At 58.5% G+C, this 27,700-nt stretch overlaps 1 protein-coding gene across 2 annotated transcripts; it reads left to right on the forward strand.

Moving 5' to 3' along the window:
- Positions 1-3,003: 3,003 nt before the first annotated feature.
- CDC42EP4 (CDC42 effector protein 4) lies at positions 3,004-21,465 on the forward strand. 2 transcript variants are annotated; one of them, XM_073310794.1, is made up of 2 exons: positions 3,004-3,221; positions 18,524-21,465. In XM_073310794.1, exons 1-2 carry the CDS (start codon positions 3,057-3,059, stop codon positions 19,598-19,600), a joined length of 1,242 nt encoding a protein of 413 aa, XP_073166895.1. In that variant the 5' UTR covers positions 3,004-3,056; the 3' UTR covers positions 19,601-21,465. The 2 variants fall into 2 exon arrangements, with proteins under 2 accessions (XP_073166895.1, XP_073166896.1); XM_073310795.1 differs by lacking the exon at positions 3,004-3,221 and adding an exon at positions 3,953-4,147.
- The last annotated feature ends 6,235 nt before the right edge of the window (positions 21,466-27,700 follow it).

Raw genomic sequence — 27,700 nt, forward strand, 5'->3', positions numbered from 1 at the left:
CAGTAATAACGAGCTGGTTCCCCAGAGGCAGAGGAGCCACCATCAGTAATACATGGATCTAGTAGATGAGACATTAAACTGATTTCAGAGTAGCAGCCGTGTTAGTCTGTATTCGCAAAAAGAAAAGGAGGACTTGTGGCACCTTAGAGACTAACCAATTTATTTGAGCAGAAGCTTTCGTGAGCGACAGCTCACTTCATCGGGAGAGTGGTCACTTTGGATGGGCTGTTACCAGCAGGAGAGTGAGTTTGTGTGTGTACGGGGGTGGAGGAGTGAGAAAACCTGGATTTGTGCTGGAAATGGCCCACCTTGATTATCATGCACATTGTAAGGAGAGTGATCACTTTAGATAAGCTATTACCAGCAGGAGAGTGGGGTGGGAGGAGGTATTGTTTCATGGTCTCTGTGTATATAATGTCTTCTGCAGTTTCCACGGTATGCATCCGATGAAGTGAGCTGTAGCTCACGAAAGCTCATGCTCAGATAAATTGGTTAGTCTCTAAGGTGCCACAAGTCCTGCTTTTCTTTTTACATTAAACTGAGTTTGCTTTTGCAAACCTCCAGTGGCTGCCGTCTGGGTGAAAATGAAAGAATTCCTTTTGCCGTCTCAGGGGACAATGCTAATGTCTGAGAGGCAACTGACTTAAAGGACAGAGCACAGGTCTGAGAGCGTTCTGATCCCCGCCAGTGACTTGCTGTATGGCCACAGGCAAGCCACTTAACTTCTCTGCGCCCGGACCTGGGCTACACTTACAAGTTAGATGGAACTAGCTCTGCTGCTCAGGCCCTGAGCACTAGTTAGATCAACCTAAGCCCCGGTGTAGACTCAGCTCGGTTGGTGGAAGAATTCCTCTGTCCACCTAGCTACTGCCTCGCAGAGAGGTGGGCTAACAATAGCGACAGAAAAAACCCTTGCCACTGATGTAGAAAGTGTCTACACTACAGCACTGCAGTCCGCATCCAAGGCTACACGTGAGCTCCTGCGGGGTGCAAATCAGCTTTTGCTGCATTTGCCTGCACGGACACTTCAAAACCAAGGACCTTCCAGACTGGAGCAGACCCGTGGGCCACCCATCTCAGTCACCACCACCAGAGGCCTCAGAGGAAGGGCAGGAAACCCCACAGTAGGCAGATGTGCAATCACGTGCCCCTCATGAAGGTCTCATCCTAATCCCTAAGAGCTTTGCTAAAACCCTGAAACATGACTCAGAACTTCCCCAGTCACACGCAGCTTTGCAGTGACAGTATTTTCTCATAGCTCCTTCCACTTGAAGTTCCCAATGTGCCTGGCAAGTGAATAACAGCTCACAACGCCCCGCAGCAAAGAGCGCAATTAATATCTTTAGGCCCATTTTACAGACAGAGAAACTGAGGGGGTTTCTACAGTACAGCTGGCAGCTTGCTTCCCAGCAGAAGCAGACAGACGCGCTAGCTCAAACACAGTGATGTGAATGTTGCAGGCCGGACGAGTACAAGCTCGTCCGACCTCCTGGGTCAGTCCTCGGGCGGCCAGCCCATGCCACATCCCACGCCACTGTTTTTAGAGCACTAGGTCCAGCAGAACCAGCAAGTTTCTGTCACCCAGGTTGGGGGGCTTGCTCCGAGCTGTAATGTGTCATGAGCCTCATGATAATTATTGTTTCCTTGAAGCCCCAGCTCCTGGAGCAAGTGGAGACGTGATGATTCCAGCCTTCATTCTTAAAGGAAAAGTAAGTTTCTAGCCCTCATGGCTGTGGAGAAAGCTTCCAGATGTGACCCCCAGTGCACCCGAAAGGCTCAGAAAGAAGGCCAATAAAAAAAGAACTTCACATCTATTGTTTTTACATAATCTCATGATTTTAAAGCCAATCTTGTGATTTTCGGTGAGCCTGACAATACTGCATCCCCCCACCTCCCCAGCACAGAGAGGGGACGGGATGTGCCCGCAGTCACACACCAACTCTGCTGCAGGTGAGCAAAGAAGAACACCCAGGAGTCCTGTCTCCCAGTGCTGTGCTGGAGCCACAAGGCCATGAGCACTGGGGCAATAAAGATAGGGACATATGCTACAGTAGAGTTGTGTGTGTGTGTATACACACTCACAAACTCTACGTCATAGCCGAAGACACTCACTGCCAGCCCCGAGACAGCCATGGGGTTAACAGAGAGGGGAACCCACGAATCCATTAGTGCAGAGGTTCTCAACCTTCTTCTTTCTGAGGCCCCCCCCAACATGCTCTAAAAACTCCTCTGTCCAACTGTGCCACAACATCTGATTTTCATAGAATCTCAGGGTTGGAAGGGACCTCAGGAGGTCATCTAGTCCCACCCCCTGCTCAAAGCAGGACCAAGCCCCAATTTTTGCCCCAGATCCCTAAATGGCCCCCTTGAGGATTGAACGCACAACCCTGGGTTTAGCAGGCCAATGCTCAAACCACTGAGCTATCCCTGCCCCCCAGGCGCATATATTCTGCATATAAAAGCCAGGGCCCCTGTTAAGGGGGAGCAAGCAGGGCTATTGCCCAGGGGCCCACACTGCTGCATGGGCCAGGGCCAAGCTGCTTTGCCTTCAGCCCCAGGTGAGGCCCCGGGCCGTAGTCCCCCCCTGGCAGGTCTTTCTGCCCCGGGGGCCCTAGCCAGCCATGCTTAGTGGACCCCCTGAAACCTGCTGGTGGCTCCCCAGGGGGCTGCAGGCGGCCCCCTGCTTGGGACCCGAAGTGGGCTGCAGCTCAGGGAAGCTCACGCTCCAATGAACTGGTTCGTCTCTAAGATGCCACAAGTCCTCCTGTTCTCTTTGCATCAGTAACCGCGTCTCTTTGTTCTCTGGGGGGCTAGACAGGCTGGCCTCACCCTGCCCCTGGGAAAGCCCTGGCCAACCGGCACGCGCCGCCCTGTCTGCCCCGCTCTCCGTCCCGGTTCAGAGCCGGCGGATCATGAGTCGGGACGCTCCGGCGTTGGGCAACCCGGCTCCCACGGGGCGGGGCGGCCTCCCGCTGGCCCCGCCTGCCCGCCACGGGGAACCGAGCGCTGGGGCTGCCCCAGCGGCGCCGCCGCGCCCCATTGGCCCTGGCCGAGCCATGACATCATCCCCGGCCGCATGGGGGGCGCTGGGAGGATCCGTCTCAAGCCGGAGGGAGGAACAAGCCTGGGAAGGGCCATGGGATGGAGCCTCGGGAGCGCAGCGCGCAGCACTGAGGGAGCGGGGGCCGCGGGAACAAAGCCGGGCCGCGGCTGCTGAGGAGGTGGGTCCCGGCTCTCACACCGAGTGGGGGGGGGGATCCCCAGGCTTGGGGGCTGGAGAGGAGCCACCGGCGCGGGGGGCGGGAGGGGCGCTGGCTGCAGGGGGGCTAGTGCCGGGGGAGTTTTTCCCCGGTGCTGCTCTGTGCTCAGCAGCTTCAAGGAAAATTTTTTTTGGCGGCGGCGGCGGGGGGGGGGGGGGCGGCCTTTTGCGGGTCAGAGGTGTCCCTGTCGAGCTTCCAGGCGGCCCCTGCAGAGCGGGGCTCGCCTTGGGGAGGGCTGGGAGATGGTCCAAGCCGGTTCTCCTCGGGAACCCGTGCGGAGTCGCCGCCCCCCCCCCGGTTGTAATGAAAGAGACCTTGCCCCCCCCCCCCTCCAAAGTCAATGCTGACAAACTAAGAGCCGCTGGCCCTTGCCCAGAACCAGGGAACGCCGCGCCAGGCCGAACGTGCTTCCCGGAGCCTGGCCTGCGAAGAGCAGCGGTTGCAAACCGTGGCGGCTCGTCTCTTTCTTTCCATGCATCGGCAAAGGATGCACCCGTTCCCCCCCCCCCCCGGCCCACGGCCCACGCAGGTCCCCTCCGCCCCCCGGGAGCCATTGGCCCGCCGCTGCCGGGTTTGGGCCTGAGCCAGCGGGCGGGGCAATCCGGGAGCGCGCGGGGTGTCCCAGGTAATTTCCAGAGCTGGGCTCTTTTGTCCGGATCGCCCTGTCTCTTTAACGCGAGCCGGGAGCGGGGGGGGGCTGGCCGGGCGATGGACTGCGGCTCTTCTGGCGTGCGCGCCGGGCACCGTGCAGGGGAGCGAGGGGCGCGCCCCGGCTGTCCGTGCGCCTGGAGAGGGGCGAGCCCCCGGCCGAGCAAGGGGCCCGCGGCGCAGCGGAACTTTGCTCCCCTGAGAAACTCGCGCAGAGGAGAGGGCTGCGGGGGGCGAAAGTAGGTGTCTTGATCGCTGGAGACGGGAGGGGCGGCTCCGTGGAACCGGCGCTGGGGCAGGCGGTGGCTGAGACCCAAGCGCTGCGCTCGGGGAGGGGCTTTCCCTGGGTGGGGGGGGGGCGCTGTTTGTTTGGGCCCGGGCTTTCACGGGGGGCAGGCACCGAAATGCACGCCGCCCCGATGGGTCTGTGCGCGCCCTGCCCCAACGCCCCGGGATGCCCAGGAGGGGCTGTGGCAGAGACGGGCTGCAGGAAGGGATTTCCTGGGCTAGGGGGAGAGAAAGGTGCCAGGGGCCTCTTGCAGGCTGTGCCAGCCCTGTGCCCAGCCTTGCCAGATCAGCCTTGATTCCTCTTCTCTTCTTATCTCCCCCCCTTGTCTCACTGGCCAAACAATGGCCAGTGTGCAGCCCCCTGCACCCTCCCCTCCCCCACACCGGTGCCCAGAGGTGCCCGTGAGAAGGGGTCGCTCCTCACTGGGGGCCCTGGGCGACTTGCCCAGCTGGCGGAGTGGAAGATGATGGAACAAAGGCCCTGCAGGGTTACCTCTTCCAGCAGCCCTGCCAAGCTCTGGAGGAGAGAGGCTGTGGATTTTGCCAGACTTGGGGAGGTGGGCAGTGAGATCGGTTGGTTTCCCTGACTCTGAGTGATTCTGGCTAACTTTGTTCTGGCTAACTCTGGAGTGGCTTCGAGTTCCCCAGGCTCGTGCAAGACAAACCGCTGGGCCCGGGGTTTGCTGCTCCTGTGGTCGCTGAGCTGTGAGACTGTAACCCCAGGTGCCCGCTAACTCCCAGGGCCTGTTGGCGCTAGGCTAACCAGGTGTCATTCTAGCAAATGGGCTAACTCCTCCTCGTGTGGACGGGGCGAGCTGTATTTTAACACACGCTGGCTGGTTGTGGTGTAGCCAGGCTTTGCCTTGAGCGGTGAACACTTCTGAGAATACATCTGATCTTTGCAGCGCTGGGCGTTTGGCTTCCACCTCTTAGCCTGGGTTTCTTTAACTGCTCTGCGGCCTGTCAGCTGGGGCAGCTCCCGGCCACCATGCATTATTTAGCTGGCCCTTCTTGGGATGCCAGAAGGTTCAAAATAGATGCTGGGAGAACACGGCCTTTGCGGTGTCAGGGCCTGGTCTGTCTAGCTACCACTCAGGCCTCTGTCACCCTGGGGCCCACAGCAGCTCTTAATTGGTGGGGACCCCGCAGCTGGCAGAGGGAGGTGGGTGACCAGCTTGCTCCTAGTCTGGGTTTGATTTTTCCACGGCTATGCCAGGAGTACCATCCCTTAGAGCTGTGCAGAGGGGTAAGGGTGGCCATCCTGGGTTGGACCAATGGCCCGTCTAGCCCAGTATCCTGTCTTCCAGCAGCAGCCAGTGCCAGGTGCTCCAGAGGGAATGAACAGAACAGGTAATCATCAAGTGATCCGTCTCCTGTTGCCCTCTTCCCAGCTTCTGGCAAACAGAGGCGAGGGACACCCAGAGCATAGGGTTGCATCCCTGCCCATCGTGGCTAATAGCCATTGATGGACCTATCCTCCAGGAATGTCTGATGTGTTTAAATGTGCTCTGGGTGGGTGTAACTGACTAATAGGAGGCCAAGGAATCACGCCCTCTCTCCACCCCACCTGCCCTCTCTGCTTTCTCCTGCTGTGAGAAGCAGGCTTTGACCTCTGCCCCCGTGCATGGGTGTGAGCCTGCCTCAAGCTAGACAGAGAAGTCACAGCTCAGCTTGCTTGCCAGCTGGGGTGCCAGGAGCACCTTGCCATGGAAAGGGAGGTGGGAACCAGTGCAAGGGATTCTGGGGAGCATCTTTGCGGGATCAGTTGTGAATAACTGAGTGAGGGGCCAGAGTGCGACAATGCTAAGAATTGGCTGCAGTGTCTGGTTAAAGGCGCCTTTGAGATACCTTGCACCCTGTGACATATTGGCCCCTTCTGGGAATGCTTGGGACTGATGATGTTGGGTTGTGTGGCAACATCCCTGGCCTTGGCTGTGCTCCGCACTGATGCAGGGCGAGAAGGGGGCTAGTTGAAGGTGTCTGCAGGCTATTGTCTTCATTAGAGCTGCGCCAGATCGAGACTTCAGTCTGAGCACTCTTGAGTTCAGGGGGCTGGAGCTGAGCTTCCAGGCTCGGGCTCCTCTCTGGCTCCATGTCTCTCCAGGGGACATAGTGAGTGCACGGACTTCCGTGGGGGCGGACTCTGAACCTGGCGCTCTGCCAAGCTGCGGAGAGCTCTGGGGCAGTATCTGCTCTGCGCTCATCAGCTCAATCCAGCGCAGGGGCTTAGCTGCCAGCAGCATGAGAGATGGGAATGAACGGCAGCTTCGCCCCTGTCTGGGTTAGACCTCTGCCCCCATGTGAAAACGTGGATGTAGCTGTGTCTGATGATGATCCCTAGCTCTTTGATAGCCTGCTTCATCCCTAAATCTCCAAGCCCATGTTCTCCCTGTTTTACAGGTAGGGAAACAGAGGCACAGGGAGGGCTGTGACTTGCCCTAGGTCTGCCAGCAAAGGAGGGGCAGAGCTGGGACCTGCACCCAGGTCTCCTGAGTTCTAGCCTAGTGCCCAGCCCACTAGGCCATGAGGCGGGGCCAAGTTTGGTGCTAGATCTTTGTTCTTGCTAGCACCATGGCTTGACTCCAGGTGACATCCAGGGTGAAAATGATTCAGTGCCTCCCTCTTGGGCCCCCAGTCGGAAGGTGTGTGCCTCCCTCTACCCCCAGCAGAGCCCTTGCCCTGGGATGGCTCTCAGCGAGCAGTGCCCAGACCATGCTTTATGTGGCGAGCAATTGGCAAACCAGTCTGGGTCTTGATGGAATCCAAGCTGGATTCTACTTGGGAGCAGAGCTGGGGTTTGCCACCTTTTGGCCACAGCAGCTCCCATCAGCTGATGTCTGTGAAGGGGAGCGATGACCTGCCTTCCCTGCTGCTAGGCAGTACGTGCAAGCTGCATGCCCTCTGCTAAGGGGCTGGAGCAGGGCGGTTCTGTAACTCAGGTGAATCCTCTAATGACCCTCCTGACTGTATTGTATCCAGGGTGAGAGTCGTTTAAAAGGGCTTCAGCTGATGTGAGTGATTTCTGCTGATTGCTGCATTCCAGGTCCCATTGTTCTGTGCGTTTGTTCTGGGCCCTGGTGAGATATCCCTGAACTGCCTTCAGTCTCCCAACACATAAATTGTCTTGTCTTGGTCTTGAACGGGCTGTGAGAAATCTGGCTGCTCGCTCCTCACCCCCCGCCCAGCCACAATATGGGGACGCAGGAATGGCAAGGCTGGAGCAGAGCAGCGGTCTGTCTAGTCCAGTATCTTGTGAAAGACACTGGCCAGTATCTGATATTTCAGAGGAACTCAAGACAGTTAAGGGATAACCTTGCCCCAGGGAATGTTTCCTCCTGACCCCCTCCCCGCACTAATTAGAGGTTGGTTCATCCCCTGAAGCATGAATGTTTATAGCCTTTCCCATCTCCTATTGTCTTTGTTAGTACTTAATACAACTCTGGATATCCTTGTCATCCAAAGAACTGCCCACTCCTTTTGGAAATCCTGCTAAGCTCTTCAGGTTGGTGACATCTTGTGGCAGTGAGTTCTACAGGCTAATTGTGTCTGTCTGTGTGGAAAATTATGCTGGCAAGAGCCCAAGATCCCTGACTCCCTCTGGTCAAACACTCTGGATAGGGATCTAATTTTCTCTGCCTGATATTTTTCCACCTGCTTTGCAATAGGTGCTGCAGATGCTTCTGATAAATGGATAGACGGTTCGGCATATCAGCTGTTTGAAAGTCTAGTCTGTCAGTCCTACACCGGCACCTCCAAGGGAGGGGGCAAAACTGTCTCCTTTCGCTCTTCTGCATGGGTGTCTTGGGCTTCGCCCATGTCTTTGCACTGATGGCTGGAGGATGAGCCTCTGTCTTCAGGGATGGGGTCTGCTTGGCAAAGGGTAGTCCAGGATTGCAGCTTCTGTCTGCAGTGAGATAAGATGATTATGCAACTCTCCACCTGCAGCTATTCTGTGTTGGTAGCTCTGTGGGTCGGAGGTGGCTCTTTGTTTGGGTGTTAAGGTCAGGTGTGCAGACAGGCGCTGTAAAGGGGTTAGGCGGGGGTGAGCAGAGATTCTTGTTGGCTAGTAGAAGGCCGATCATCTCCTGGACTCTCTCTTTCCCTCCGCCAGGTTTCAGATGGGACTCACTGTGCAGCCCAGCCCATGCTCCAGTGAGTCTGACGGAAGCAGGGGGGTGGGGTTGAACCTCCTGCCGTCTCCCAGCTTCAGGGCGCTGCCTAGTGAACCAAAACACGCAGCAAAGCTGGCGGCTCTCGTTTCAAGCCAGCCAGCCTTGGTAGGGATGGCAAAAGAGCGCGAGTCATGGTGACGGGGCGAGTCAGAGCCAGCTTAAGTTAGTGCGTCAGGAAAGCCCAGAGTCAATGCCCTTGTTTGCTATTGACTTCCAGCTTGTCACTCCTGCATGCCACCGTGTGACAGCCTGCCATCCGTGCGGCTGTATGGGGCGGAAGCAAGGCAACATGGCATGGACCAGGGGTTGGGATTTCAGAGCTCCTGGGTTCCAATCCTTGCTCTTCTGCAGACTCTGACCGATTGTGCCAGGCACTGTACAGACTTGTTGGCTGAACAGTCTCCCACCCAGCACCTCCTGTAGCTGCTGGCACCGGTGTGAAGTGCTGCACTGGTGTGAAAGGCCACAAGGTATGTGTAATGGAGAATGGATTCGTAATGAACAGATGGTTCCTGCCCCCAGGAGCTTGCAATCCAAGTCCGTAAACCACCTAGAGCAGCAGTTCTCAGCCAGGGGTCTGAGGCCCCCTGGGGGGCTTTGATCAGGTTTCAGGAGGTCCACCAAGCAGGATCCACGTTAGACTCACTGAGGTTCAGGGCAGAAAGCCCGAGCCCCACCACCCAGGGTTGAATCAAGCCTGAGCAGTTTAGCTTCGTGGGGCCCCCTTGGCGTGGGGCCCTGGGCAATTGCCCTGCTTGTTACCTCCTAACACCGGCCCTGGCTTTTATCAGCAGGAAATCTGGTGTTGTGGCAAAGCTGGGCCGGGGAGTTTTTATAGCGTGTTGTGGGGGGGGACCCTCAGAAAGAAGAGAGGCCCCCTGGCCTAGACAGCAAATTTAGCAGGCCCGCGTTGGGGGAGGAAAAGGGGTGTAATTGACTGACCAGGTGACTGATCTCTGCTCCCCTCTGGCCTCCACTTGTTCCTCCAGTGCAGACAAGCCACCTACCCTCTGAAGTGGGTTTTTGGCACTAGGCGCGAAGCTGTGCTCTGGGAGGGCAGCTGGAGCCGCCTGCCCCTGGATGCAGGTGCTGCGTCTTTAACTTTGTCTCGGGTTACACTTGCGCTTTCTCAGCAGATTATTAGTTGGCGGCTGTTAAGCTTCTCTGGGCTGGTTTTCCGCTTTTATAAAAGCGGCAGCAGGAATGTAATGGGATCTTGTCTCTTCCTCGCTGAATAAGAAGCAGAGAAAGGGGCTCTTCCCCCGCCACTTCCCGGCATAGGCAAGCCCAGCGCCTCGGCTGCAGACAGAGAGCTGTGGAAGCATGCAGAAGAGCTCCCTACAGTCACCCACTCTGTGAAATCATCCCCTCTCCCCCCCATCTTACACAATGGTCTGTAGAGTGAAGCTTGCTGAGGGAGAGAGAAGGCCCTAAGAATTCGCCCCTTTCCTGCTAGCTAGGAGGAGGAAGGCAATGGCTTGTTCTGGGCCCCTAGCAGCGTGGAGGCCTCTGGAGGAGGGCAAAGCTACTCAGTAACGTCAGTAACACTTGAGTCTCCTGCTGCCTCTTAGCCAAGGCTTTCAAAGTCTCATAAGAATGCTAAAGAAGCGAACTTGCCCCCACAGTTAGCTGTTTGGGCCAGGTCCCCAGCTGGCTTAAATCAGTGGATTTTCATTGACGTATACCAGCTGGGGAGCTGGCCTGGGGGGGTTTCTATGTCTTCTATGAAACTGAAGGTCAATAGAAATGAAATCAGGGAAAAGCTGTGTGGGCCAGTGCATAATCCTCTCCCTGCATGGAGCAATGAGCTAGGGCATGAGAACCTGGCAGAGAAACTGATTAGAAACTGACGAGACGATTTTTCCATTACTTGTAACTCCTGGCTGGAGAAGGACCGAAAAAAGCAGGCTTTGTTTTCAATCCGAGGGGATGTTAGTGACAGATAAGGAAATCAGACACACCGGCAAGGGGGGAATTGGTTAGACTTTACCCTGCATGAGTGCATTAAACCTAGTTTATGGGTAGGAAACTGACACCAAAAGGAGAAGTGTGTAAGCTAATTGTGTGTGTGTGTGTGAGAGAGAAATTAAAGTGAAGTGCCAACTTGCACTTCAACCCAGCCGCCAACTGTGTGGAACCCAGGAGTCCTGGCTCCCATTCCCTTCCTCGGCCACTAAATGCTCACACTCCAGTGTCCAGTAACAGACTCTGTAGTATTTGAATCTGTACAGTGAGGCATAGGAACCAAGAAACTGAAATCAGAAGATGGAGTATCTTCTCCGATACCACGCACAGCACCTTGAGAGCCTGGTGTTCAAATCTCTGCTCTATCACAAGCCTCCTGTGGCAAGTCACTTTGGGTCTGTCTACACGGTGCCTAAAACCCAGACGTGAGTCTCAGAGCCTGGGTCAGCTGACTGAAAAACAGGGCTCAAAAGAGCAGTGTCAATGTTTTGGGTTCAGGTTGCAGCCTGGGTTCTGAACCCCAGCAAGAGGGGAAGGTCTCAGAGCCCAGGCTCTAGCCAGAGCATCGACATGGATATTTTTAGCCCTGTGGGGTGGGCCCCACCAGCCTGAGTCATTTGATCCGGGCTCTGAGACTCGCTTGCTCGAAGGGACGAAGGGAACGTCCATGTCTCGGCTCCCCATTTGTAAAATGAAGATAATATAGCACTGGCCTCTCTCACGAGGGTGGTGCTTTTCCTAAAAGGTGTGCTCTAGGAAGGATTACGGGGCAGGTCCCTGGCCCGTGTTACGCAGGCTCAGATGAGGAACCTGAGCCTGTGTTGTAAGGATCGATAGGTCAGTTTGTGTGGTGCTCAGACACTGTACCAACGGGGGACACACAAGTACTAAAAGTGGCTGATAGATTGATTCCTCTGCACAGCCTGGGAGGGGCAGGCAGTTGGCATGTTCTGTGTAGCTAATTTTCTGTAACCTTTCAAAGGACGCTGGGGAGCGGGGGGAGTTGCAGCCTTGCTCAGAAGAGCTGTGCGCCCAAGTACTTGGCACTGTGGGGAGAGATTGTCTAACAGGTTATTGTTTAATTGGGGTGGAAGCCGGAGAACAGTTTGAGCCTTGTACCCTCTCTGAAGCAAGAGCAGTGAGATGGAAGTGATTGCAAAGCAGGAAGTCTGCCCTGCTCCGACTGAGCAATGGAGGAGCATGCAGGGTGTGTCTGTGGGGATGTCTACACTGCTATAAAACACCCTCCATGGGCCTGTCAGCTGACTTGGGCTCGGGCTGGGGAGGATCCCAGAGCCCCACAGAGCGCAAATATCTACACTACAATTTGATAGCCCCGCAGCCTGAGTTCCAGGCCAGTTGCGGGTGTTTGATTGCAGTGTAGACATACCCTGTATCTGTGGGGGAAAGCAAGGGAACTTGCAATGGTGCAGGGTGGGGCAGGCTGGGACGCAGAGCAGTGGGGAGTGGAGCCAGCTAGAAAGCTGCAGGGCTGGGGAAGTGGTAACAGAGAAAGCATCAGGACTTTGCTCCAGCAGGGCAAACGGAGCAGACTTCAGTGGATGCCAGGTCGGCTCATGAGCACGCGCTGGCTGCGGCCTGTTGCGGGGCTCTGTCTCTGTAGAACGGGTGGATGAACCCATTACACAGATGCTGCCTCTCTCACTTAGTCCAGCAGGGCAGACTCTGAAGGCGAGGTCTTGATGCCCCAGCCTTGGTGGGGCCCCCTGCATTGTGACAGCGTCTCTCTGGGTCTGGCAGATGTCGGCACCTTGGAGCGTCCAGCTGGCTGAGCAGCTGGGTCCAAAACTGGACTGTCCCATAGAAACCTGGAAGAGAGGGAGACTCTGGTCGCTGTTGGCTGCCCAAGGGAAGGCACGTGGAGCACAGCCACTGGAGTCTCCGCCTCTCAGGAACTGGCGGCTCTCTCATGCCCGTCACGGGCGCTCCGTGGCCAAGCGAGGCCGGACAGTCTGGGGAACGCTTCCCACCCTCCGAAGCCCAGCGCGAGCTCTGAGCGGGGCCTCCAGCTTGTCCGGCAGTGGCAGTAAAACAAATGGAAGAGGAGTAGGATGGTGCCCGCCGTGGAACAGCCCACTCTGTCAGTGAGCGGTGCCCCTGGGCTAAGATCTCTGGGTGGCTCAGCTCCCCAGAGCAAGCGTGTGACGAAGTGGGACTGTTCTTAATGTTTCCTCTGAATAGTGTGGGGGTGCCTCAGTTTCCCCTAGGCAGTTCTTAAGTATCTAGGGGGTGGGGTAAGGGTGTATGATCATTGCAGAGCCCTGGAGGGCAGGTGTGGGCAGGGGTCTGGACACAGAGAATGGCCAACACCCTGTTTCCTGGCAACTGATGGCCTGGGCCCTTCCCCCCTGCGAGGTGAGAGCTAAAGGGTTGGAGAACAAAGGAATCAGGTGCCCTCCTGGCCCAGGAAAGGGACAAAGCCCAGAGGAGGAGGGGCTGGAGGGAGTTTCAGTTTGGAGCTGGCTGGGACATGGAGTGAAGGGCAGACGTGGTTGTCTGGCTCATGGCCCCCCCAAAATGGACCCAGCTGAGGGGTCCTGTTCTCTGTACCTACAAGCTCTGTTTTAGACCATGGTCCTGTTGTCTAATAAACCTCTGTTTTACTGGCTGGCTGAGAGTCACGTCTGACTGCGAAGTTGGGGTGCAGGACCCTCTGGCTTCCCCAGGAGCCCCGCCTGAGCGGACTCGCTGGGGGAAGCGCACGGAGGGGCAGAGGATGCTGAATGCTCCGAGGTCAGACCCAGGAAGGTGGAAGCCGTATGAGCTGTGTGTCCTGAAGACAGGCTGCTCACAGAAAGGCGACTGCCCCAGAGTCCTGACTGGCTTCATGGGGAGCAGTTCCAGAGCATCGCCCAGGGACTCTGTGACAAAGTGCAAGGAGAACAGGCTTCTGAGGACCTTCCAAGCTCAGGCCAGTTCTTGTATATCCCGTTATTCAGTGTGTGGAGAACATGTGTTGGATTGAAAGCCCGGAAGATTGATTCCTACCATGGAGGCAACAACTGAAATCACAGATCCGTTGTGCTGGGTGCTGCACAAGTGAGAGACCATCCAGGTCCCAAGGAGATTTTCCAGTTGTCTGTTTAGACAAGGCTTTGCTGCTGTCTAGACAAAGGATTGGAGACAGGTGGTCTCATTTTCCCCGTTTCCTGGGTGGGGCGGGAGGCCCAGAGAGGTGAAGTGACCTGCCCAAGGTACACAGGGAGTCAGTAGCGGAGTCAGGAATTGAACCCAACTCATCCTCACCTGGTGCCTCAACCACAAGAGCATGTTTCTGGTTGCTGAAGTTCTCCAGCGCAGCACGGGGAGCGGCTTCCCCATGACCCCCGGTATCCCATGCCCTGCGCCTGTGGGTGAGACCTGGCCTGGAGAGACCCTGCGTATTAGCCAGAGGGCAGTGGCATTCCTGTGTCACGGCCAGTCCTTCGTCTTCTGCTGAGACTCACAAGCAGAGGGCCGATCACCGCCAGCTTTGAGAGGGCCCTTGGGCAGGTGGTGTCACTACTTCGCCGCAGAGAGCTGTTCTGAAGCTCCCGACTTGTATCCCATCAGCCTCTGCAGAGTCATCTTGTCTCTTCCCGGGGGCACGGCCGAGCTGGGCCAGATCTGAACCGGCTGCCTGGCAGCAAAAGGCTCCGTACCCCATTGCTGATCTCCCCGTTCCTTAGCGCTGCTTGGAGCACGTGAGAGCTGGAGCCACTGCGTACCGGGAGGCCAAAGGGGTCCTGAACTCCGGCTGTTGGAAGAGCTGCTGCACAGCGGGCTGGGCTGGCTGGGGGGCAGACCCACCCCATCTTCCTAACCAGAGTCCCTGCACTGCTCTGCCAAGCCCCTGCTCTGGGGGTGAACATAAGGCAGCTCTGTCCATTCCCTGCGGCTGAGCTGGGCAGGGCCGATTCTGCCCCAGGGGTCTGGAGGGGAAAGTTTGGGGTCTGGACTGTGTTTGCAGAGTGGCAGGCTGGGATGCCGTGGGGCTGGGAATCCGAGGCTGGTAAGGGGGCAGAGTTAATGCTGTAGAGGTGGGGAAGGAAGGCAGAGCACTGCCGAGAGCAGGGAGGAGAACTGCCTCGCGTGAAGGGGCACCGAGATGGGCACGCAAGGCGGCCACCTCTTGCTGAGTGCTGGTGACCCTCTGGTGCCTGGAGCGTGGCTCCCTTCCCCGTGGGGCGGGCAGCCCCACAGCCTTCGGCAGGCCAGTGGGGCTCTAAGGAGGCGCCACTCGTAGAAATGGTACAGTGGCTTCGCGTGAGCCGGGGTTGTGGGGCGTGGAGGACGCATGTTCGCACCCTTCCTGCTCTCCTCTCCCCTCCCCGTGGAGCCAGACGCCCTGCGTTTGCTTCCTGCAGAGCGGGGTTGGTGTCTCTGGGCTAGTTATTGCTCCTAAATGAAACATTCAGAGTCTGCGAGTCTGTTCCAACGGGGGGGATGTGTGCTAAAGGCTACCAGGACAGCCGATCAGCGAGCGGAAACAAGCCTCTGGTGCATCCTGTGCCCTCTCATGTGGGGCCAGGGCAGCTTGTGCCCTTAATTCCCCACCCCCAGGGAATAGAGAGAAAGGAGCCTTTGTCCCGTAGCAACCAAAACAGCGGGTGGGGGGGGTCTGCCAAAGCTTCTTGCTGCACCTTTCTAGCCGGAGTCCCAGCGGCCGCAGCCTCTGGGACGTCTACAGCTCGATTCCCGCGCTGCTCTAACAGACGGGTCCCTGGAGGGAGAGTATGGGGGCGGGAGAACCCAGCTGCTTAGACTTCTGGCCTAGTCCTTCAGTCTAGCTCCCATGTGCCACTTTCTGGCTTCTGGCGACCTCGCGTTGCATCCTGAGCCGCGGCTCTTGCGAAGCGTTCGAGGAGGCGCTTGGAGGGTACAAAGGGCAGGCTGGTGCCATGGCTGTGAGCGTGGTATTGGCATGTGGAAAGCCAGAATCACCAGGAGACCATCTCGACACCCTGGTGAGCTAGGGGTGATGGGGACAGAGAGCCTGTCCCTCTAACTGGGGACGGGTGTTGCTGGGTGCCCCTAAGATAGGGAGGGGGGGTTTCAAATCCGCTACAGAATGGTTGAATCGAAGCGGAACAGAAGGACATAGGGCTGCCTTGTGTATATGCATGTGTGTGTCTCCCTTTCTCTCTGAGGCCCATCTGTGTTCGAGTCACGACCTGCTTCTCTCTGCACCGCAGCAGCATCTGCCTCCCCTCCCCTCCCGAGCCAAAACTGCTACCTCCGCACCAGTCGTGGGGCGGCGTGTGACCTCAGCCCGCTAGCCCGCAGTGGGGAAAGCTTCCAGTTCTGCTGATGCAGGCGCCCCCCCCCGGAGGCCTCATCGCCAACCCCTCTCGGGAAAGTCCCAGCTCCCTGGCCAGGGAATCGCCCCAAGCCCCTGGGATGTGCTTAAACAGTCACTAGGCAGCATGACTCAGGCAGTGAGGGGGCAGAAGGGAGAACTGGGCAGTCTGCCCCCATCTGCAGTTCTGCCAGCGCCCCTCGATCCCGCCTTCAGCCTTTCCAGTCCTGGCTGCTTCGTGCACAGACTGCCCAGGGCAGAACATTGTCCGAGCCCCTGTGCTCCCAGCCAACCTCCGCCACCAGCATCTGCCTAGATAATCTGGCTGTGAGGATGCAGCATAGTGCAGGGGCCCTGAAATGAGGAGCTGGCGTGGAGCCATGTCACTGCTGGGGGTGGTTCGGTCTCTCAATAGGGCTGTGGAAGCCGGCACAGCCCCACACGGAGCCCAGCAAAGCCAGCTCTGACCCAGGGGATCCCCCTTCCACCGACGCTGGCTGCTAAGCAGTTCTGTGTCCGAGCGCCAAGGAATCCAGTTCACGCAGCCAAATGCAGCGGGATGGGGGAGGTCGGTGGATGGAAGCCCGCTCAGCTGGGAGCCGGAGCCAGGATAGCTCCCCCTGCATCGCAGATGCCGGGGCAGCTTGGACGGTCTCTTTCTGCCCTACTCCGCATGGCTCGTCATGCTGAATACTGGGGACGGGGGGCAGTGATTGGCCTGTCGCTGGCCGCCCAGCTCCTTCAGCGGCTCTAGGGACCCCTGGGGCTGGGTGGAAAGGAAATGTGTCCTTTGTCCCTTGCTACCAAGGCACCTGGGGAGATAGGGCCCGGGTCATGCTGCTCCGAACCAGCAGGGAGCTCTGGCCTCCTGCGGGGCCATCTTCTCTCCTGGAACGCTGCAAACGCTGCTCCACCATCATCCTGCTCCCCAGCCTCCGCCCGTGTGGGGCTGCAGCTAGCCCAGGGCTGAGAATCTCGGCCTGGGTCTGCACCAGTCTCTGCTGGGAACGCTCCTGCCACGGCAGCTCAACCAGGGGAAGCCTTGGCTGGTGGGGCTCAGAGCAAACCTAGATCCTGGGGGTTAAACCCTGTCTGCACTAAGTGCTCTCCCTGGTGGAGCTGAACCCATGCTAGTGCAGTGGGGAGACTTCCTAGGGTAGACACGCCCGTGCCGGTCAGTCTCTGTTCCTGAGCAGTCTGTCTTTCCCAGCCAGCCAGCCACAGCCCCCTCCATGTATAGCAGGAAGCGGGGTTCTGGGCTAGCTCCCAGCTCGTTGCGGGGGCGGGGATGGAAAAGGGTAAGAACTGTGTTCTGGATAATTCCCATTCGATGTGGTGGCTGCACGCGGCCTTCCAGCCCTGGTGTGACAAGCCCCAAGATAGCAGCGTGGGGAGCTGGAGGGATCCTTTCTACCAGTTCTCCCTGGGTCCCAGAAACTCTGAGCCCCTTTCCCTCCGATTGAAGGCAACTGGCTTTCTCCTAGCTGCGTGGCGCAGCCCTGAGCTCTCGGGGCCTCTCACCATTTTCCAGCCCTCCTCATGCACTTCCTGCCGTCTGTTTCCAATTCCTCCCAGCGTCCGCTGCTCGCTGCTTGCTTTACGTGAGAAAAATCCAAAGCATTTTCTCCATGTGGCTTCGAACAAAGCCGCCACCTGCCCGCAGTAAGAGGCGCAGGGCCGCAATAGGGTGAACCATCCTGACCAGCCAGTTCTGCAGCGCACGCCAGGCTCTTGTTTCTGACTTCCTCAAAACCCCTCCTTGGGTTCACTGCCTCAGTTTCTCTGGTGCTCACGTTCCTCTCTGGAGCAGGGCAAGGATTGTTCCCACACGGCTGCTGAATGTTAACTGCCTCTAGCTCCGGGTTGCTGTGACTTTCCTGTATTGTGGGCAGCCCCTCTTGTGCCGTGGGGTGCAGCATGACTGTCTTTCACCCTACCCCCAATAATTATGATGGAAACTTTACCACAATCCCAGCACCCTCAGTGAACTGACAGAGGCAGGGAGCCAACTGCTTGGGGGTGGGGCGTGGTGGCTTCTCAGCAGGCCACATCAGTCCATGGCTGTTTAGCCCAGGAAATAGAGACAAACCCTGTATCCAAGTGACGCTGCAGGGCAGGGTCCGAGAACGAGCTGGAACGTGATTAACGGCAGCTGCTGCCAGCTCCAACGCTGGGGGAATCTGCCAGGCTGGAAAACTGGTGGATAAAACCCATTTTGCTGACTGCTCCCAGGGGCAGGGACAGCCTCTCCAAAGCAGCGCCCACTGCTGGTGATAACATTGTCCCCCTAAGCCTCCGGTTCCTGTGGCCCAGCTGACCTGCCCTGCGCAATCAGCTGCTTGAGGCTAACTTTGTTGGTGGGTGCAGTTCCCCCTCCCATACCCTCTCGGTCTCTGTCCTCCGACACCGGGATGGAAAGGAAGGGGGCCTGGTGGCGAGGGACTGCAGCCTGGACTGAGCCAGGCTCTCCTGTATCAGTCGGGGGGGGGGGGTGAGATTCTGGAGGTAAGGGAGGCCTGTTTGCAGGGAGGGGGCAGGGGAGAGACTCTCGAATTCACTGATGCAGGAGCTGAGCTGAGCGGCTCGGGGCCAGCGCATTCCAGCAGCGAATGCACGTTTCCCGGCCCCAGGGGGCTGAGCAGGAAACAGGGCTGGGGGCTGGCCCGACAAGGGAGAAGCTGCTCTGGGTTGTGGGGGCGGGGGAGAAGTACTCTGTAGAGCGGCCAATACTTTCAGTGGCGCAGGGAGTAGGACACGGTAGCCATGGCTCCTGTGGGGAGCGCCCCAAGGGGCGGCTCTCCCCGCTGACTGTATGGCGCCAGTGGGGCGGCATGACCAGCTGTCTGGCTCCCCCAGACTAACCTGCGCCCTCTCTTCTCTCCGTGCTCTAGGTGAGTGCTGCGGGGGAGGACAGCGAGACCTCGCTGCCCAGCCCGGCCCCCCTTGCCGGGACAATGCCGATCCTGAAGCAGCTCGTCTCCAACTCGGCCCACTCCAAGCGGCGCTCACGGGCGGATCTGACGGCTGAGATGATCAGCGCCCCGCTGGGCGACTTCCGCCACACCATGCACGTGGGCAGAGCCGGGGACGCCTTCGGGGACACCTCCTTCCTCAACAGCAAGGCCGGCGAGCCGGAGTCCCCCGAGGAGCTGGGCTCCTCCAAGCCCGGCCTGCTGTCCCGCAAGTTCCGCAGCAGCAAGCGGTCGCAGTCGGTGACGCGCGGCGACCGGCGGGACATGCTGGGCTCCCTGCGGGACTCGGCCATCTTCGTGAAGAACGCTGTCTCCCTGCCTCAGCTCACCGAGAAGGAGGCCGACAAAAGCGCCGGGAAGCTGCCCAAGAGCCTTTCCTCGAGCCCTGTCAAGAAGGCCCCGGAGGAGGCGGCTGCCCCGGAGGAGAAGCCGCGCCCCAACGGTGCAGCCACCCGCCCTCAGAGCCCCAGCCTGGATGAGCGCGATTTTGGGGACCTGGCGGACTTGCCTGTCGTGGTGCCGAAGAGCAGCTACGGCATGAAGCATGCCGAGTCCATCATGTCCTTCCACATCGACCTGGGGCCCTCAATGCTGGGGGACGTCCTGAGCATCATGGACAAAGACCAGTGGGACCAGGACGAAGACTTTGGCGCCATGGTACCTGAGGAGCCCCAACGGGATGGAGGCCCTACCCGGATACCTGCAGCCCACCGGCTCAGCCAGGAAAGGAAGCCCCTGCCAGATTCCCTCCTGATGGCGCCAGCCTGCCAGGATGAGAGCAGGGCTGTGGCCTACAGCCTGGACTCTGCCCGGAGCCAGGGCAGCAGGGACAGCAGTTCGGTTTCTAGCTGCATAGCACAGGGGCAGGAAGAGCACCGCCCATCTCCCGAAAGGCAGAGCTACGGGATCCCAGATGGCGCTCGGCACGGCCCCCCCAAACAGCATAACAGAGAGTTCTCCTTCGCGGATGAGGAGGACGACGAAATCAGAGTGTAGGCAGGTGGCTGATCCGACGGGTCTGGTGTTAACTTGCGGGAGCTTGGGCACAAGAAGGGATAACCTGAAACTGACAATGGCTCCGGGAGACACTTAACTCTTAAATCCTTTCCCTTTTCCCCCCGGGCTGTGGCCAGATTCCCCTCAGCTCCTCTTTGACGTCTCTCCAGGGACTGGGTGAATCCGTGAAATGGGAAGATAGATGTTGTGGGGTTAGTTTTTGCTATTTTGAGGTCGCTGTGGGAGAGGGAGAAACTTGGGTTTAAAGTCATAGTATTACGTCGAAGAACCTCTTCCTGTAAGGCTGTCGATCTCTGCGAGCCGGGGAAGAACAGCAGTCGGGAGAGGGGAAGAGCCCGCTAGCCAGTCTGGAGACTATTCCTTTCCCAGAAGAAAACTCCAGTGTGTACTGCAAGGGGGAAACATTCTTTCATTTCTATTGGACTTTGGATATTAACTTGATCTACTACCCACATCAAGCAATACAGAGTCCAGTTACAAGGACAAGGCTTACAGCCCCAGTGCCCTTAGTAATATATATTTTCCCCCTTGTGTTTTCATTGGTCTCTGATTTGTACTTGTAACTCTTTTTAACTGCGGATGAGGGGAAATTCCAGTCTGAAAGTACTTGGTTCAAGAGTTTAGACTTCTGCATATTGTAGAGTGAAATGGCATTGGAAACCCAGCGGTTTCTGAGCCTGCAATTGATGGTACTTCTCTTTGGGCAGAGCGCTGGGAGGCCTGCAGCTCCAGGGGCAGGGGAAGGGATTTTTTTACTCTTGTATCTTTTTTTTTCTTTTTCTTTTTTTAAGTGTCCAATGTTGCGGCACCTTCAGGGACATGGGCTCCCTGCAGCCTGCCACAGCTGCTCCCACAGATTGGACCCAGACCTCCTCTCTGGTGGGTTCCTCTTGAGAAACCCTCTCCTGCCCCTGCAGCAGCAGCATGTCTGTGGCACTGCGATGCCAGCCATGCCCCCTGCTCCCCTGGCCACGGTGTGACGCAGAGGTGGAACGGAGGCTGGCACGCTGCTAGCGGGACCCAATGACTATGGTGCTGTTACCCGGGGTGTGTGGAGGGTTAGGTGTGTGGAGGGTTACGGTGGAAGGAGCTGGGAATCCTCTTAGCCCCTGCTATCCGGATGAACAGGGCTGGGGCAGAGATGATGGCCCCTGGCCTGCCCTCAACCCCAAGCCCTCAGTGCCCTTCCTCCGCCGCATGAGCGGAGGGGATGCCCGGAGGCAGCTGCAGCCCAGTGTTGGTGGCAGGAATGGAACAGAGGGGGCAGGGGGAAAGCTTAGGGGGATAATGTCTGGCCCCTCGCCAGTCTGCACACGTGGGCACAATGGGTTTGGAGCACTGGCACAGCGTCCTGAAGCCCAGCAGTCTGGAATGGGCAGCGTGTGCAGGAAACGCAGACTCGCTCTCCTCTGCCCAGTCTCCTCCCCAGGGAGACGGCCCCTGGGCAGACGCTCCTGTGCCCAAGAGCTGCCAGGTGCAGCCTGACTAGGGGTGGGGAACCATCCTATCCAGGACGCAGGGCTGTCAGCACCACGCTGAAGAGATGTGTCCTCGCCCCCTGCCCTGCCTTCCACACATCGCACGCTCGCGGGTAGCAATAAAACACTAACTTGGACCTTTTCTAAGTTATTTTCTTTTTAAATGTTGTTTTGCGCTAGATTTCTTCCCCCCCCCCCCCGGTTGAAAGCAGTGGCAGGGCGCCCTGGGGCGTGGCGTGGCCTTGCCTTGTGACCGGGGCTCTGTCCCATGTGCTCGGAGCTGTATGGTGCAGGTGAATGGAGGAGGGGTTTTTTTTATGATGATGTATGTAAAATGCAGAACAGAATTAAACGGTAGTGAAAGCAGTGCCTGCCTCCTCGGGGGTCTTTTATGCCGGCTGGGGGCATGTTGTCTCTCTCACTCCCAGAGACTCTTCCCTGTCCTGATTTCTGAGGCCTCGCCTCTGCGATGCTGGTGAAAATGTCTTCTCTTAGCCTGGGCCCTACCCCTACTTGGCCTAGCTGCAGGGGCTCTCCCCCGATCAAGCGGCAGAGATCTCTGGTGCCTCCATAACCTCTGTCTGGCAGGGGAGGGTGGGGTTAGCACAGAGGGCAGAGACCGAGGGTGAGCAACCAGGAGCTGCTCCCATGCCTACTGGTAATATCCCCAGGGCTGCCCAGCAAATCCACCCACCCTGCTCGAGGCATTGCACCTCCCTCTGCTGGAGTGCAGAGGCCTCTTGCCCTGTGGAAGGAGAGGTGCGGGAAATCAACCAGGCTAATTGCTTCTTCTGGGGATTTCTCCTCCTGGCAGAGATCAGCCCAGCCAATTGAACCCTGCCTCGGCCTCTGGCTCGTACCCCCTTTCCAAGGGGTAGCGGCCACATGTGTGAAGGGGAAAGTGGATCAGCAGTGCTGCTATGGGGCAGGTACAGGTGGGAGAAATCAGCTGGCTGACGGAAGAATGGACCTGGGGAAGCAAATACCCGACTAGCCAGCAGACGACAAGCCATGGCACTTCCCTCTGGCATCACACGGTGAGCCTAGCCTTGCTCTTAACCACCCCTCTGCCAGGTGCCGGCCTCTGAACCATGGTCCTCCAGGGTGCTGCCAGGGGCCACCTCCAAGTGGCCTACTTCAAGCGCTGCCCTGTGCCCAGTGGTGGGTCCAGGTTGCCTTTTTTTTTTTAACATGGGACTCTAGCAGGTCTTGGCACCGCCTGCAGCCAGGTAAAGGTCCCTCCGCCTCTGCGGGGCTTATCTGAGACCCCCCCAGAAACTCTTATGCTTGGGACCGCTGCCAGGGCTCTCCTGTGCCCATGGGGGTAGTCTCCCGCTGTGCTCCTCTCTGCCATGGAGTGGGAGGGGGGGGTGCCAAGTCTGGGTGCAGCAACGGGGCCTGTCCTGGGAGGATCGGGAGAGGGAATGAGGTGCTGGCTCCTGAGGGTTGGGCGTGTTCCTTCCCCATCCCTGCCCAGCTGAGGCATGAGGCTGCCAAGCAGAACCTGGAGCCTGCAGCTGGCGGGGCAAGGGCTGTGGGGCTCCAGGAAAGAAACACCAGCTTGCTCAGATGCAAGTGCTGTGCAGTGACTCTGTGCCAGTGGCACTCCTGCCCCTGCGGCATGTATCTCTCGGCCTTTCCAGTTGTGCTGTCTGCTAGCCTCTGCCACCTACCCCGCCCCCTCCAGCCCAGTGCCCGGCATGTCTGCTGCAAGCAGCCCTGCTGTGAGCGCACCTCGAGCGCGTCCGAGCCTGGGGCTGCTCCAGAGCACCGGAGACCAGCCAAAGGGGAAACTGGGCCAGGGTGGCTCTAGCTGCAGATACTGCTTCGCAGGCTCCGGCCTCGTTGTCCCTCCCCGAGGCGCGCTTGGCCTCGGCGCATAAAGAAACTCTTTCAGGGAAGCTGGGCCTGGGCACAACGCAGCCAGTGTTTGGACGTCAGCTGCTGATTTCATAACCTTCCACCCCACAAGGCTGTTTATCTGCTTCCCGCGCCTCTCCCAGCATGGAGTTCCTGCCCTGGCCCCAGCCATGGAGCCGAGCCCCAGAGCTGGACCCCACCATGGCAGCTGGCCAGGCTCACTCCCCAACAGCCTACGGGGGAGAATGGGCCCTTTGATGCATGGGCTGAGGTCCACGTGTGGGGGAAAGCAGTCTGGCCTCAGCAGAGTTGGTCAGGGAGATAGATCACCTGGTGGCTTTGCGAGATCAGGCAAAGCGAGAGGCGGGAGCTGAGAATGGGCCCTTTGATGCATGGGCTGAGGTCCACGTGTGGGGGAAAGCAGTCTGGCCTCAGCAGAGTTGGTCAGGGAGATAGATCACCTGGTGGCTTTGCGAGATCAGGCAAAGCGAGAGGCGGGAGCTGAGAATGGGCCCTTTGATGCATGGGCTGAGGTCCACGTGTGGGGGAAAGCAGTCTGGCCTCAGCAGAGTTGGTCAGGGAGATAGATCACCTGGTGGCTTTGCGAGATCAGGCAAAGCTAGAGGCGGGAGCTGGGGCTGGTGCTGACTGAGGTGCCCGACCGGAGCCGGGGGGGGGGTGAGGGGCACTGGCAGAGCGGTGTGTGTGTGGGAAGCCTGGGGGAGGAGTAGCAGGGGACTGTGGCTCAGGACTGAGGGGCAGTGGCAAGGCTGATTGGGGGTGGGGGGGGGAGATACTAGGCCTGAGATGGGGGGGCATGGCTGCTCCGGGGGCGCAGCCGGGCTGTTGGTCTGTCCCGACGTAGAAACTCAGCCTGTTCTGTACGAGCGTCACTTTATAAAGCAGGAGGGAGGCCAGAGAAAGACCGAACCACAAGGGGCGGTGTGCAATGGGTGAGCGTGAAAAGCGGGGGTGGCAGGATCAGAGGCCTGGACCCAACCCTCCAAGAAGCTAGGGCGGGTAAGGGGCTAGTGTGAGGGAAATGCACTCAAGCACAATGCGGGATCTCTGCACAAGGCAGCAGCCCATACAATGGGAGCACTGGGCTGGGACATTGGCCTATTGTTCTGGGGAGGAAAGAACAGCAGCAGCTGGCCCGGGTTAGCCCTCTGTTGTTTCTTAAAGGCCCAGGGTCTCAGTGTACCTCACTGCGGAGGTTTCATGTCACCTTGGGTTACACGTCTCCCAGGGCAGGGGGAGCCTGTTATGTATTCATGAGTGGCGTGTATGAAAAGGGGACGCTGCTCCTAACCAGCCCAGGCCCCCTTGCTGCCCTAGCCGGCGTGAATGGAGCTGGGGCAAAGCTGCAGAATCTGGAGCAGCCGCCAGCGGGGTGGCTCTGGATCCAGGGGGTTGGTTCAGGTCTCTCCCTGCTTAGCACCAAGGAGCTAGTCAGGACAAAAAGAGGCTGCCCCACCCCCATGAAACTGCCTCCCTGCTCCACACTCCCATCCCAGCCTCCCTTAAATCCCCAGGCGATGCTGCAGTCCCTTTCCCCGGAGCTCCGCTCCGTGCAGGTGAGGAAGCCCTCCTCACTCATAGCTTCCTCCTATGACCTCAGGTCCTGACCCCTTTGCCAACGTCTCTGCCCCAGCCTGATGGTCCCTGGCAGCGTGGCAGCTCGGTTCCCTGCCAGAGCCAGACAACGTCTTCTAAAATCTCAGCACCCTAGGGGCAGGCTCTGAGTTTGTGGGTGCAGTGTCTCCCTCAGACCTTCCTCGAGGCTGCCTTTCACTTTCCAGGAGCTAAACGCCCCAGCACAGGGTAAGGGTGTGCATAGGTGATCACGTCGCTCTTGTCACAGATCCACAGGAGTGGGGTGTCACGGAGTCCCTGGGCGATGCTCTGGAACTGCTCCCCATGAAGCCAGGCAGGACTCTGGGGTAGTCGCCTTTCTGTGAGCAGCCTGTCTGCAGGACACACAGCTCACACAGCTTCCACCTTCCTGCGTCTGACCTCGGCGCATTCAGCATCCTCTGCCCCTCCGTGCGCTTCCCCCCAGCGAGTCCACTCAGGTGGGGCTCCTGGGGAAGCCAGAGGGTCCTGCACCCCAACTTCGCAGTCAGACGGGACTCTCAGCCAGCCAGTAAAACAGAAGGTTTATTAGACGACAGGAACATGGTCTAAAACAGAGCTTGCAGGTGCAGAGAACGGGACCCCTCAGCTGGGTCCATTCTGGGGGGCAGTGAGCCAGACAACCACGTCTGCACTTCACTCCATGTCCCAGCCAGCCCCAAACTGAAACTCCCTCCAGCCCCTCCTCCTCTGGGCTTTGTCCCTTTCCCGGGCCAGGTGGTCACCTGATTCCTTTGCTCTCCAACCCCTCAGCTCTCACCTCGCAGGGGGGAAGGGCCCAGGCCATCAGTTGCCAGGAAACAGGGTGTCGGTCATTCTCTGTGTCCAGACTCCTGCACACACCGGCCCTCTAGGGCTCTGCAACGATCATACACCCTTACCCCACCACCTAGACACTTAAGAACTGCCTAGGGGAAACTGAGGCACCCCCACACCACTCAGAGGAAACATTAAGAAGAGTCCCACTTCGTCACATCTCTCCCCCCTTCGAGATCGAACTGAGCGGGGTCACTTTAGCCGGTGACCTGGGGAAGTTCGAAGCCACCAACGTTCCCATGGATGCCCCAGCCTTCCTTGGTAGGAGTTACACCAGGCCCTTCCAGTTTCACGCCCTCCCTTAGGTCAGGGGTGGTCGATAGCACTCGCAGGCCGCATGTGGGAAGGTTTATGCAGCCCATGCCCTTTGGCCACCCCAAGAATGTCTCCCCATTGACCATCACCTTCTGCTCCCACTGGAGATCCGAGGGGCCTGGCCCCAGGAAACTCCACACAGACATATAGGTTGGGACCAGGAGTGGGAGCCTGTCTACATCCCCAACCATCTGGATGATGGAGTCTATGGCCTTGGGACCCAGCAAGGGAGCTAGACACCGGGGCTTTTCCGCAGGGTCCCCTTGGTTCAAATCGCCAGCCTGCTCAAAGGCAGTGAGGTGGCATCCACATCCCCCCCTCCTTAACCAGGGGCAGCAATTTAGTCTCGAGGTTCCCTGCGGAACTGGCCCCCCGGGGTCTATCCCCACTCACCCCGGGGAGGTCCCCTAGGCCTCTCCGCTCCCCCACCGCCAGTTCATGCTGCTGCTGCTTCTGCAGCTCTTTCTCGGGCTCTCGCTGTCTCTCACAGTCCTCTTGCTCCCTCGGACTCAGCTCCAATCCCGTCCATCTCCGATCCCCCGATGGGGAACCCGATCGTGAAGACCCCCGTCTGGTCGGGGACAGGAGTCTTGGGGATGCCTGGCTACCACTCCAGCTGCTCCCAGATCCTGCTATAGCCCCATTGGGGGTCAGGAATCTGTTCCTTCGAGCGGTCATCCTCCTCCAGCTGCACGATTAACTCTGCTTTGGTGAACTTTCCAACGCTCAACCCTCTCTTTTTGCACAGGGTTACAATGTCCTTCTTAAGGAGACGGTGACAGACCATCACTCCGCTCCTCCCAAGTTGTTGTGGACTCACAGGCCCGTGTGTTCTCAGCTCCCCACGGTTTCCAGAGAGAACCCCTAGTGTGCCAGCCCTTCTCGAGGTCACCACCTCTTTGCCAGGGTCGAGCTGCAGACTCCTCCGCCCCTTGGACTGCTCACTGCAATCCCCAGGGGAACCCTGTTACTGCAAAAGTCCTTCTCGCTAGTCACACACTCCCAGGGGTTAACCGCCCCCCGAAACCGCTCCTCTCTGAGCCTTCAGCAGGCCTGGTCCTCGGCAATCCCCCTTCGTGTTACTGCTCCCCAGTCACTTACTGCAGGAAGTGCCATCCACGGGGTGCAGTACATCCCACCGCTTCCACCAGTTGTCACGGAGTCCCTGGGCGATGCTCTGGAACTGCTCCCCATGAAGCCAGGCAGGACTCTGGGGCAGTCGCCTTTCTGTGAGCAGCCTGTCTTCAGGACACACAGCTCACACAGCTTCCACCTTCCTGCGTCTGACCTCGGAGCATTCAGCATCCTCTGCCCCTCCGTGCGCTTCCCCCCAGTGAGTCCACTCAGGTGGGGCTCCTGGGGAAGCCAGAGGGTCCTGCACCCCAACTTCGCAGTCAGACGGGACTCTCAGCCAGCCAGTAAAACAGAAGGTTTATTAGACGACAGGAACATGGTCTAAAACAGAGCTTGCAGGTGCAGAGAACAGGACCCCTCAGCTGGGTCCATTCTGGGGGGCAGTGAGCCAGACAACCACGTCTGCACTTCACTCCATGTCCCAGCCAGCCCCAAACTGAAACTCCCTCCAGCCCCTCCTCCTCTGGGCTTTGTCCCTTTCCTGGGCCAGGTGGTCACCTGATTCCTTTGCTCTCCAACCCCTCAGCTCTCACCTCGCAGGGGGGAAGGGCCCAGGCCATCAGTTGCCAGGAAACAGGGTGTCGGCCATTCTCTGTGTCCAGACTCCTGCACACACCGGCCCTCTAGGGCTCTGCAACGATCATACACCCTTATCCCACCACCTAGATACTTAAGAACTGCCTAGGGGAAACTGAGGCACCCCCACACCACTCAGAGGAAACATTAAGAAGAGTCCCACTTCGTCACATGGGGCTACACCTCCGGCTTTGGAACAGTCTCTTGGAGGACCCCCAAGGGGTCTCACTCCTCCTTCAGGCTCGACCTGCCTCCCGTGAGGCTT

This window comes from Lepidochelys kempii, chromosome 14 (assembly GCF_965140265.1).
Source record: "Lepidochelys kempii isolate rLepKem1 chromosome 14, rLepKem1.hap2, whole genome shotgun sequence".
In the NCBI taxonomy this organism is placed as follows: Eukaryota; Metazoa; Chordata; order Testudines; family Cheloniidae; genus Lepidochelys; species Lepidochelys kempii.